Raw genomic sequence first — 12952 nt, 5'->3', positions numbered from 1 at the left:
AAAGAAAACTAAGGAGGCCTATGGCTCTGCACAGCTGCATGGGAACAACTCTAAAGATAAAACTAACGTGTCAGTGTTTTTTGGCCACCTATAAACCCCTCTGCACCTGCAGATGAAAAATAAACAAGCCATTTAGTCTCTCAGTATGTAGTAAGTTGCCTATTAAAAGCATCGAAAGCCTTAAAAGGCAACAAACAATCTTTGTATTTCTTTCATGGGTTCCTTGGAGTTTGCTGTGGCTGATTCTTGCTCTCACTAACACTCCTGAACTCGTTGCTGAATTTCACAACTAAACCAGCTCTGAGCCTGGACTGGAGCACAGGGTCAACCTGCAGGCACAGAACAGCGACAGGCTTTCTAGCATTCAGACTTGCTCTCTGAAAAGCCCTTGGGCTTTTTCAACCACCCTTTGCTTTCCCCCGCTGCTTTATCTAATAGTTTATGAATATTTCAAGACCACGTGTCAGAAATCTGCACAGGACTGATCTAACCCCTGTGTACTCCCTGATGCTCCAGTGTGTTCTGAAAATGGCCCAAACCTATTTCAGGAAACTCTAAGGAAACAAGGAGATAAGATATTTCTGTTCCATGTACACAGACAGTCCTGGATGATCTGCACAGGACAGACTAAAATGCAGGGTTGAGTCTTTCTTGTTCTCTTGATTGTCTATGGAGAGAGATAGGAACCACCAAAATATAATTCAGCCCACAAGTTGTAGACAGCTATTTTAGGATGGACTCAGTTGTTCTGGAGGTGCCTGTTCTTGGCATTTGACTGGAGAGGATGCCTAATTCATATGAAGTGCTTAAATTTTAGGTAGCTGAAGGTTAGGCAAGATGACTCCAGGCCTTGATACCTAGTGTGACCTCACATGGGAGGGATAGAAGGAGGAACATCTTATCACAGGGTGAAGTTAATCATGCAGCAGGAACCACCACAGGATTTACATGTGCATTTCTGAGGCAGAATGGAGGCTGCTAAGGGGAGCGCTATTGACATAGCTGGCAATAGAGCAGCACCAGCAGACACCACCACGTGACACTTGCTAATACTTTGTTCCCTGTCATTATGCTTCTGAAAATACACATTTGTGGTGACAGGAAGACTCTGAGGATAGCAGTTAGGAGAGAGGCTAGCTTTATGGTTGGCTTTCTTCTGACTGGTCTGATAGCACTTCCAGGATATTTTGTGTATCCAAAAATAATGCTTAAGGTATTGTTCTACTTGTTTTGAAAGAGGGCATCTGTAGAAGATTCTCCCTTGCCAAATTTTCTTTTTTGTCCCCTGAGAACCAAGGTCATGGTGAATTTTCTTAGTCATCAGAGGGTGAAGCAGGCCCTGTCTTCCCCCAGCACTGGGTCAATTCACATGACAGTTGCTAGCATTGATGAGGGTCACTGAGGGGTGAGCTGAAATCCTTTTTGAGAGGTTGAGCATACTTCCTTTAGCAACTGAGACAGTGGTGTCCCTGATGGTACTGTGAACAGGAAATTAAGTCCAGGAGTTGAAAACCAAACCCTGGTTCAGCATCACTAGTTACTTCACAGGCAGACGTGTTGAGCTTGATGGTGCAGAAGATGCAAGAAGTGATGACTATAAGGGTCCCATAGGAAGGGCCTGAGCAGCTCTCAGGAATGATTAGTCTAGCTTGTAGCCCGGTCTGCAAGGGGGAGAATGTGCCTGTGCACATGTAGAGTTTATAGCACAGATAATTAGCCCAACACTACTTGGAGCTTAGCACTCTTGAGTGACAGATCACTTGTACTGCACATGCACAGCATACAGCTCTCTGCAGTGTAGATAATGTACTTCCTGGAGAGGCTGGGGAGCTCTAACTGTTACCTCAGCTAGTCTTATCTGCTTAGATGCTGTTATCGTATCTTCTTTCTGTGATACCCACTGGAATGGGGTCTGAACACATAATCTTTATTCTCTGTGCCTTTCTTTGCAGTACCCTTGGGAAGCAAGGCAGAGCTGTCCTACAGATGAGGAACAAAAGTGTACTGAGGGCTAAGTAACTCATCCAAGGACAGACAGGGTGTTTGTGCCAGAACTTAGACGTCCAGCTATCTTGAGCATAATTGGAAAATCTGAGTAGATCATCCCATACCAAGAAAATTACAGGGATAAAGTAGAGATTAGGCAAGGTTCAGTTCTTCCATATTAATTGAAAGACTTTGCTCACTTACAGAGACAATGGTGTATTCCACACGTGATCTGTGAACTTTTGTTGATACAGTATAATTTAAACAAATGCTTTCCTTGCATATTTGCTGGATGTAGAAAGAAGGCTGGAAAACGCAAACCGTTTAGCTTGTCTTTTACTGTGCACAGCATTGCTGTTACTGAATTGTGATACTGTTAGAAGATTATGTTGTTTGGGGTAATATAACTAAGGAGAAAAAAAAACCCCAAACCTGTCAGACATTCCATGGATGCCCAGCAGACAGTTTGACCTATCAGCATAGCAGAATTAGTAGTAGTTTTTTATATTTTTATACGCAGTATCTGGGCCTAGCATAAAAATCTATTAAATCAACAGACGTTCTTTCAGAAAGAAAAAGGTTTTTTATTTTTAAAGGAGGTGGGGGAATAGTGAAATACCCTGGGATAACAGGGGTCTTAAAGAAATAGACTATAGCATGGTGGAGAAAACCACAGCTTAGGTGACACAGCTGTGAGGATCCAGAGCTCTGGGATTGTTTGGGATTTTTTTTTTTCCTCTTTTGCCTTACTTTAGTATTTACAGTTACACTGAATGTGAGTGTGCTCTCCATCAATAAACCTGACAGAGAAAAGGATACGGAAATGGGAAGTGTTATAAAATTGTGATTGTCTTTGACTCCTAACTGTTTAACTTTTAAACATTGGCCATTCATACAGTTGGTGGGGAAAAAAAAGAGACTGAATGCTTTGAAAAGATCACCAAATTTTAAAGGTGAAATTTTCAGGAAAATAATCCTCAGTGTTTCAAGAATAGGATGTGTTTTATTGGGTCCAATGTACATATGCTGTGGTTGTTTTATTGCTATGCACAGACATCATTATGCTACTAACAGGTGGGCATGAGTTTCCCTAAACTGCAGCAGTACGGTCAGGTCAGATAGGGACACATGCTAATTTCTGACTGAATCCAACTGCCAGTATATCTGTGGGTTCATATTTCAATTAAATTGAACTGTAAGAAACATTATGAAAAAGGAGAAGGAGTGTAGAGGAATTATGTATACATGATATTTTCTTTATGGCGCCATCACTACTGGGCTAATTTTAGGAGATGGGGTAGAATTCTATTTCTGCATTCATTTAGTTAGAGAAACATTAAATCCTTGCTGAGGTCAGCTGGAGTTGGGTATGCTAGGCGTTTGAGAAGGAGGTGTCTGGCTTGATGACTTGGATCAAGCACCAAAGGTTTGAAACTCTTTACAGCAGCAACACTGGAAAATAGGGTCATTGTTTAAAAGAAAAATCCCTTAGTTCAGAAGAAATTGTTTAAATCATGTGAAGGAGAGAGATTCCAAACTTGAACTAATTTAATTTCTCCCTAATTATGAGCTATATAAGGGATAAAATTGTTCAGGATGTTGGCAGAGCTTGCATTGTTGGCGCTTTGCTCACTCAGTGCCACTGGAACTAATGCAAGTGGGGAAGAGTGGTCCCTGTGCTGAATTGCAATGGCTCGTTAGTGGATGGGTATTCTGCTTTACCAGCAGATCTGGTGGGGAGACTTACAGCAGAGTCCAGCTAGTGCCATTAGTCCTTCACTCTTGTAAACACTAGAAGTTCACTGCTTGCCACCACAGTCTAGGAATGTGATAACTTAAGATGACTTAAAGCATTTTTATTCTTTCTCTAGATGTACAGGGGCTTCCAGATAATGCCACATGTTCAGTACATCTACACAGAAGCCTCTGAGAGTCTTTGTGGAGTCAAGCTGGAGGTCAACAAGTACCAATATCTGATAACAGGTAAAGGACAGTGTGCTTCTTCATAATCAAAACCTCTTCTGTTCTATACACACACCCGTGAAGGACATGGGCAGCTATGTGGACAGCTCTACATGCGGCTTCCCAAGTGTTAAGATGGCCAACAGTATTTTGGTGTTCAGTACTCTTTGATGCTGAGAGTCATTTCACTCTCAAGATTTCCCTCTCTTTCCTAAAGCATCTCTTATAGCCAGCAACGTTGTGATAAGTGCTGTGTGACAGTCCACAGCTGTCAGTTCATACCTGAGCTGGCATGTCTGTCACAGGGAACTGGTTGCTACTTGGCTGTGCTAGAAATGGAAGATCCCTTTTGGAATGAGCTGGAGTAATGCAGGCAGCTGAGATGGGGAGATGCAATGAGACAGAGAGGTGGCAGTTGCCAAGTTTTCTTTCTAGTGAAGGTGTCAATACACTTTGCTGTGCTGTCAAGAGAAGCTTGACGGCATTACTCACCTGTGTGTTGTTTCTGGTGCTTAAAGCTGGCACAACACTCCTAACTTACAGAAGTGCTGTAATCTTGCTGGCCAGAGATTCCTGAACCAGTTAATAAAAAGAAAGCAGTTGCTGAGCAGTGACTGAAGCCAAACATATTGAGAGCATTAGCAGTCTTGGGAAACGAGAAAAGTGCTTGAGCTGAGAAGTGCTAACTTGTGACCATGTCTCTGTTTTCAAGGCCGTGTGTATGAAGGGAAGGTTTACACTGGCCTGTGCAACTGGTATGAGAAATGGGACCGGTTGACTTTGTCTCAGCGTAAAGGACTGAATCATCGTTATCATCTGGGCTGTGGATGCAAGGTATGTGCCTCTCTAATTAGGTGGTGTTAAGACATTCAAACTCTAGAATTCTGTTTCCCCTGGCTGGTAATACCAATGATGCTGGTGAACAGCCAAGAAGAGCAATGGAGGATAGCAATTTTTACAGGGAAGAAGTAAAGATCAGCTTTAGTGTTGAGACCAGAGAAGAAACAGTCAAATTAAAATGCTGAGTCTGTGCCTTTTTAATGCCCTATTGGAGTTAATTGGGGTTGGGGAAGGTTTTCAGAATCCATGCAGGATGGTTTGCAGGTGAATGAAATCAGGTAACAGAGGCTTGACAAGATATGTCCAGCCTTTTTCCTGGGTAAACATTTTGAGTCCTTAAAACCTCACAGCCTGGCTCTGGCACTTAGATTTTTTGCTCACGGCCCCAGGCCTGCAAAAACATAGACACAAGCTCAACTTTTCTGCACCTGAAAAGCCCTTTTAACTCTGGAATTACTTGTCTATGTGAAGCTAAGCACACGCTTATGTGCTTACTTAACTGAGGCTGAATTTTGGGTTAGTAAGCAAGGTTTGAGGGAGTGCAATTTTGAATCCCTTATCTCTGGTAAAAAGACATTTTATATGCTGCTGTTCTTCCATGTAGCCTCACCTGATTTCTCTTTACAATTGCAGATTAGGCCCTGCTACTATTTGCCCTGCTTTGCCACCTCCAAGAATGAGTGCATTTGGACGGACATGCTCTCCAACTTTGGCCATTCAGGATACCAAGCGAAGCACTACGCCTGTATCCAGAGGGTGGAAGGTTACTGCAGCTGGTATAGAGGATGGGCGCCTCCAGATAAAACGATAATCAATGCCACAGATCCCTGAGCACGCTATCCCTTTCTTATCTCCCCTCTCCCTTACTTGTGGCTGATCTTCGTTTGGACACTAACTCTTACCAGATCATGATGATGACAATGAAATTAGTGCCTGTTTTCATGCAAATTTTAGCACTTCGAACACTTAAAAAAGAAAAGAAAAAAAAAAAGGAAAGAAAAGAAAAAAAAGTCTGTGCTACCTTACTGAATTTGTATTCACCTTTTCCATTTTTTGATACCACTCATTTTGATCAGATGACATTTGGGAGCTTACTTTTGCACACCAGAGGGAAAAATGGGAGGGGAAAAAAAAGAAAAAAAGATGGAGCTCTTGCTCTCTTACACGTATCATTAGTTGTAGCAATATAATCTCTATTTTTTTAGGAAAACAAAAATCTAAAAACTATGCCAATTAGGCACTGTATTCTTCTATGCGCTGGCTTCCCGTCACCCCTCCTCATGCACTAAGTGCTGAAAAATACGTAGACACATCTGTTTGAAGGAAAACAGGTTTCATTAATCAGATGATTGGCAAATGAAACAAACTGAAAAGAAACCCAGCCTAAACTCTGGAAAAAATTACGTCCAAAAGAAATCCTCCTCTGTGGGAGAGATTGGTAATGTGATTGACTCCAGCAGTGGAAGAATTCACCTGGTGTGTCTGACCACATCGTCTGGTAAAAGCATTGTTGACTGATTGTCCTAGCTAATTCAGTCACAGTGTGAATGCAACAGCACGTTCAAGTTCTGGCTTTCCCAGAACAAAAGAGAGAGTATTTTGTATTTTTTTTGTTGTTTAAAAAACAAAAACCCCATCCCCTATGTTCAGGGAGGTATATCCACCTACAGCAGAGCAGATGAAGTGCTGTGCCATCCTGTTTTGAGCAGCATTGGCCCCTGAAATTTTTGCAGCTTAGCTTCAACAGCAAAGCCAGCTTGTGAACACCTTAAACCAAACAGATGCAAAAATACCAACTGTAAATCAATCACATGGAAGAGGGAAGGGGAGACTTGCTAGAGCTCTTACTATTAAAAAAAAAAAAAAAATCTATTGCCAAAATAGTGTTTTGCTGAACTAAGATGTATATACACATAATGACATAAGCTATTTTTGACAGGAAGTGGAATTTTTTTGGTGTTGTAAACAAAAGAATGGTTTGATTGTGTTTTAAAAACAGAAATATTGACATTCCGAGTCAGTGAGTTGTTTTTAAGATATTGAAGCTCCAGTGTATCTGCAGTAGCGGCTACAGTCATTGTTTCCTCTGTACCTCTGTGCACCATGGTTTGTCCTCTGCAGCTACACTAGCTGCATTTGTTTATATAGTGAAAGGAAGTGTGTGTGGGGGCTAGGCAAGGAAAAGTGGTCTCTTAAGTGCTGGCTGGGATCATAAAATTTCAGCTGCCCAGAGGATTCCTTCTGTGTCAAGTGCTGTGTTTCCCTCGAGGCACTGCTAAGCATTGCTCTGTGCATGTGCTCGTACCGTGTCCTGCAGTGATGTGGGAGGAGGAGCCTTACTGTCTTGTGCTTTGCTGTTGACTGGAGAAGTTTTTTCGTTCTATTTTGTTTTTATTAAGAAAACTATAATATAATTTTTCTTATCAAATAAAAGTATTTTAAGTTTTAATGATGGTGAAGAAGGGGTGCTGACAAAATGGGTGACTGAGTTTTGGATGGGGAGGGCTTGGGCAGGGAGAAGATTATGCTTAACTTCTTTTTTTGTATTATGATGATTATTTATCTTAAGTTTCCATATATCTTCAGTTCATTCCACTTAAAAAGCAGAGCTGCCACCAGCAGGAAAAAGTGTTGCAGTGATTCCAGCCTGGGGCAATATAACATTTTACAGTCAGTGACCTCAATTACTAAAGAGTTGTTTGGGGCTTCTTTGCCAAATGGAAAGGAAAGGGTGTCTGAGATGGGCCCTGATGCGTTTTTATATTCCTTGTGTCCTGCCAGACATATATCCCCTGAAATGCCCATTTACTAGATGAATTGTTGCAGCAAAAAGTGCATAGCTTCATCTTTAACGTGAACTTTAAAGGGCATTTTCAAAGAGTTGATGTAAGAGGTGCCTAGGTCTGCTGTGTAATTTTATTTTTTTTTTCAGCTGCTCTGAGTGGTAACACAGCACAAACAACAGTGAAAGTCTGTTGGATTTTCCTGTGATTCAGGCTTGGAACACTTTTCAGAAATCCTCCTCCCTGTGACTACTTCTAAATTATGGGTTGGAGATGAGAGGGAGAGTAGAGTACTTCACAGCATCCATCATAGGATCAGAAGGTGGGTTGCCCCTTCTGGCAGAGTACAGGGTTGGGCTTCTGACACAGTGGAACAATCTCTGTTTGTGCTGTGCACTGCTGACAAAAATCTCTGAGGGTCACTGAGATGAGAGAGGCGATGGCCTCACTGTTTGCATCGTGTGGAGTCGGCATCCCTGGAGGTGGCCCTCCTCATGCTCAAGGTGACTTGCAAAGCTGGCATCTCTTTGAGTGGCGACCACTTTTATGGCTTTGGAAGGCTAAATGAAAATGCCCCTCGAGATGCAGTGAAGTGTTGATTTGATTTTTCATTAAACTGCAGCTCTGCGTATTTTACCTGTCACTGATTCATGTAGCTAGCTGAGACATCACAGTATTGCACTCAAATTATTGGGAAAATATTTGCGTTCTAATGCTATGAGGGCTTGTGTCCTAAGTAGGCTATAATGTAGCTATGTGCTTTGTAAACAACAAACCAGCAGATGCTTTACCAGAAAATGAAACTTATTTCCATTTTATATTGTAGACAGTAAAAAATTTCTGAGATGCAGACAGCTAGACTGGCAGGGTTGGGGATTTGGTAGCAGATCTTTCCCCTTGCTGTGTTAAGAAACAGTTCTTAAGGCTTTTAAAAATGTGGAGCCAAAATGAGGGGGAAGAATCCAGTAAAAATACATTTCTTTTGGCAGGCTTCTTAATTTTGTTTATGTGCGTGCTATCAGGGACATGTATTTCTTGGGCTAAACTTTAGCTTGTGCTTGCATTAAGAACCTGACTGAAGGCTCCCTTGAAGTGGAAGGAAGCCATTAAATGGATTGAACAGGCTCTAAATCAGACTCAAAGACTTACTCCTTTCTATCTGTTCTCCTTTCTTCTGTCTTGCTAAGTCACTTCTGCCTGAGAATGGACAAAACTCTCTCCCTCATTACAGCAGGCCATGCAACATGTAGGAACAGCAGGCATGGAGATGTGAGGAGGCAGGTGTGATGTCCTCTCCAAAATGTTAGGCTATGGAGTGTACAATGGCTTATAGCAGCGCAGATATCTTCTTATCACCTCTGACAGGCTCCTCACTTCACCCTATAACCTACGGTCAGAGGAACTGTCAGTGGCACAGCTCATGTGAGTACGACCTTTGGACATGTAAAGGATGAAGGCTTCCCCCTCCTCCATGCTTTAGCTATACCAAGATTATTAAAAGTACTTTTAAAAATGCATAGCTCATTTGTAGACTGTTGCTGTTCGCTTTCTTATTTATAGATATTTTTCCTTTTTTGCTTGAGAGTGTTTTCCCCTTTAGAATTACAAAAAAATGCAAAATATATTGAAGGTTTGGGAAAGACTGGATTTGATTTTACTCTTCCAAAATGGAGCGGGTAGAACGTAGGAGGAGATCTGTGCATGGAGTACCTTGAATAAAGCCCTTTTGTGGGAGACTTCCCCCTCCCTTGTATGGGACAGAGCTGCCATTTTGGGTCTAAATTTCCCATGTTTTGAAAATTTACATGGCCCTTTAGGTAGGACTATCCTAAAACATAAATATATCACTGCATCCCATTTGTGTTTCGCCAGAGGGAAATGCTACCTCAGGATGATGGGAAACACGCTGTTGTGTTTTTCACAGTAAAGACTGTGTCAAGTAAAGGCCACCATGGGAACAAGTTTCCATTCTCTCAGATGTCCCTGAAAATATCACTTCTAATGTATTTTATAGCTTAGAACAACAAAACAAAATTTAGGGAACTGCAAAATTTTTTTTGTCTTTTTTTAGAATAAGTGGCTTTTGGGGCTACCAGTCTTGAAAAAAAATCTTAACAATCCACTAAATATTTGCTGCTCCTTTGCCTGTACTGCCTTCTCATTCTCTCTGCTAACTGTCCTTCCTTCATAGAGCCACTGCTGTTCCTGATAGTCATGGAAACTTGGGGAGGGAACCAAACTGATGTGAAAAATCTTGTCCAGAAGGAATGTATTTGTTGCTAAATTTTCTAGCACTGTTTACAGTTTTCCTCCGTGTTATTTATAAATTTTATATTCAGTGAATGTATATTGTCTTTTAAGGTAATGTTGCATAATGTTCACTTTTTATAGTGTCCTTTTATTCTAAACAGTAAAGTGGTTTTATTTCTATCACAGACATTCTGTCTCTGCTTCACTTATATTAGTTTCTGTCTGTTTCAAGTGTATACAAACAGATTTGCAAGTGGATTTATTAATTTCCTTCCGATTCTTGATACCATTTGATTGGGGCCCAAAGCAGATACTCCACCTCTGGCGATTCTTGCTCTTTGGCAAAGACATCCCTCCAGCAGACCCTCCCTCTTTTTAAGAGGTTGATCTCTTTAAGAATTATTGGGGTCCCTTTTGAAGTTAATATATCCCACTTGTTACTGGCCATAGGGGGTCACTGCAGAGCAGGGCAGTCATTATGGCTGTCACCTGGCACCTGTAGGGCCTTAGAACAGTTGCTAGGTTGCTCTTATTTCCAGTAAACTGGTCACTTAGGGGAGAGTTGAAAGGTACATTCTGGTGGCAAAGAGAGGAAAGATTAATCTTTTGGATCTTTTCAGCTGTGAAATGTCTGAGCCTTGTGTCCTCTCTTTAGGTTTATTGTTTAAGGCTGGTTAAAAATGCCCTGTTGTCATAAGAAGGAACCTTTGGAGAAACTGTTCTAAACTAAATTAAAATGCTCACAAAAATGGACCTACTGTTAGAAATTTCCTTTATCTCACATGCACTTTAGGAAAATTTCTGTTGTCTACAAGGATGAAAGAATGAAACAGATTTTTAAATCTGTTCTATGTTTAATCAAAAAGTTTAGAAAGTAAGTGATCTTTGGAAAGTTTTGGGCATAGAAGGATGAGGTTCTCTTATGTGAGAATTTCATTGCTTAAAGTATATCACATTGCAAAGAGTTAAAACCATAACACTAGTTATAAACACTTCCAGGGGGTCAACCATCAAAGGACCACAGTGTATTTTATGAGTGCTAACTGTTACAGCTTGAAATTGCCTCCAGGAAATGAAAGAAAAGAGTGGGAAAAGGAGATCATTATATTCCTATCTGACACATGGGGAAGCTGATGCACAGTGGGCAAGCAACTTTCACAGGTATTTAGTGGAGTGGTGACTGCAACGGAGCTTGCTTGGCTTAAGCACTTGTCCTCTCAGCCTCTCACAGCCCAGTATACTGCAAAGATGCACCTAGAAAAGATCTTGAGAAGTTCTGTGGATTCTTTCTGTGAGCCAGATTCCTGCCACTCTCCCTTGGCCCCCCCCCTCTTCCCCCTTAGAAAGGATTGGCCTGAATTTGCCCAAGTGGATTGTTGCTTGTGTAAATGTTTGGAAACTGACTGATTTAAACCAGATTGCTCAAGCTTGCATGTCAACAATCGTGTTTGTGTTCAGATAAGATTATCTACAGTTTCAAAAGGTGGTTCTATTCTTTTGTAAGTAAGCAATAGCATCTCCAAGTAGGTGATCGGTTATAAAGATGACAAATACATGAAATTAAGATCAGTGATGTGCTAAACCAAACTACTGTGCTGGTTACAAATGCATTTATGTGCCGAGGAATCAAGAATCAGATTTCCACAGAAGAAAATAACGCTAAAAGTGCTAGCTAGCATATTTGCAATGGAAACCTTAATCAAGACTTCCAAAAATACCATTCCTGAAGTGATGGTCAGACAAAGTCACAACTGTCCTGAAGCATTAGATATGTCACAAAAATCTCTTTATGAATCAGTGGAAATTAAATGCAACAGGATTTATCAACTAAATTGTCTTAAAAGTCTGCAACAAAGTGTCACATAGTGTTTAAGGACCATGCATTTCTTTGGCTTAAATGATAATACAACTCCTACCACTGCAGCTTCACAGCACTCAAGACTGTACTTACCTTTGTGATGTGCCTGTGAAGTATGAAAGCGCTTTTGTCCACACAGCACAGGTAGACAACAGAGTATGGGAATAGAGAGATGAAGGACCAGCATTTCAAGGTATTCGGGTGTGTAGCGAGCACTGGTGGGATTTTTTTTTTTAAAGAGGCTAAATGAGGCTTCTTTTCGAATTTTGAAGCTCCCACTAGATGCCTGTATCTACCACCAGGTACCTGTATTAGATATTGTGGCTTGCCCATAGTGTTGCAACAAGTTTGTGAGAAAAGAGGGGTTTTAATGTTTTTGAGCCCTTGTTTGACATCTCAACAACCCTAATATTCAGACTGCTAATGCTGCAAGTGAGGGAAATAAGCTGAGCCAGCCCGTGGTTTACATGGTAGGTCACAGTTCACACAGGGTCTCATCAAAGCCTCAGCCAGGTAAGAAGAGCCACTAATTCATGAATCTAAGTTGGGAGCAAAAATTCATGAAGGACTAGTCATCCTTTAAACCCAGGGAAAAACAGAGACATGAACAGTTTTAAACAAAGCCACTTGCTTTGCCATGTTCTCCAAGACTGAAGGCACCTACACAGATCTCTTTGGAATGTGCCTTAAGAGTTTGGTACAGTGCCCAGTAGCCACACAGGGCACTGAGTGTTTAATTGTTGACAGGAAGACTAGACCCCAGAGTCACTGCGCAAAGGAAACGTTCTGAGCTGAAACAAACTCTTTTTCAAGAACTCCAGTTTACTCTGAGTACCTAGTCAGGCTGGGAAGTGTTTTGTGGATGGCAACCATGTGACAGACCAAGTAAACTGACATTGTGAAATGAACACCTCTTATGGCCTATGTCCCAAATTGTCAACATATTTTAAAGAATTCTGGGAGGGTAAAAAATCCTCTTTGTCTGAATAAAGTAGTTCCTTGCTCTAAGGGATGAGCTTCTGTTGACTAGATTTTACAATGGACTTGTGCTTTAGTTTTGAGCCTGTTCTCATTGCTCACTTTTTCAGGGTCTGTAAGTGAGCTGGGTGGAGGGCTGAGCAAGAAAAGAAAGAGGTTCCCAAGGAGTGCTTTTTGCATAGTATTTTTTAGATAGATATACTCTGCAAGTAAAATTGAGACTCTTCCCAGCATTCCCACCACCATCTCTTGTGCCCAACTCACATTTGTTGCTTCTTCCCCATCCATGCTGGCA

At 41.3% G+C, this 12952-nt stretch overlaps 1 protein-coding gene across 1 annotated transcript in view; it reads left to right on the top strand.

Annotated features, from left to right (window-relative positions):
• TIMP3 (TIMP metallopeptidase inhibitor 3) overlaps positions 1–7826 on the top strand; it is a 10170-nt gene extending 2344 nt beyond the window's left edge. Inside the window, exons 2-4 of the mRNA XM_010178098.2 lie at positions 3858–3969; positions 4661–4782; positions 5422–7826. Coding sequence (XP_010176400.1) covers positions 3858–3969; positions 4661–4782; positions 5422–5619 — 432 coding nt within the window. The 3' untranslated portion in view covers positions 5620–7826. The remainder of the gene's footprint in view (positions 1–3857; positions 3970–4660; positions 4783–5421) is intronic.
• The last annotated feature ends 5126 nt before the right edge of the window (positions 7827–12952 follow it).

This window comes from Antrostomus carolinensis, unplaced genomic scaffold, assembly GCF_000700745.2.
Source record: "Antrostomus carolinensis isolate BGI_N321 unplaced genomic scaffold, ASM70074v2 scaffold3760, whole genome shotgun sequence".
In the NCBI taxonomy this organism is placed as follows: Eukaryota; Metazoa; Chordata; class Aves; order Caprimulgiformes; family Caprimulgidae; genus Antrostomus; species Antrostomus carolinensis.
Note: the sequence above shows the minus strand (reverse complement) of the source record. Positions and strands in the feature narration are given on the sequence as shown.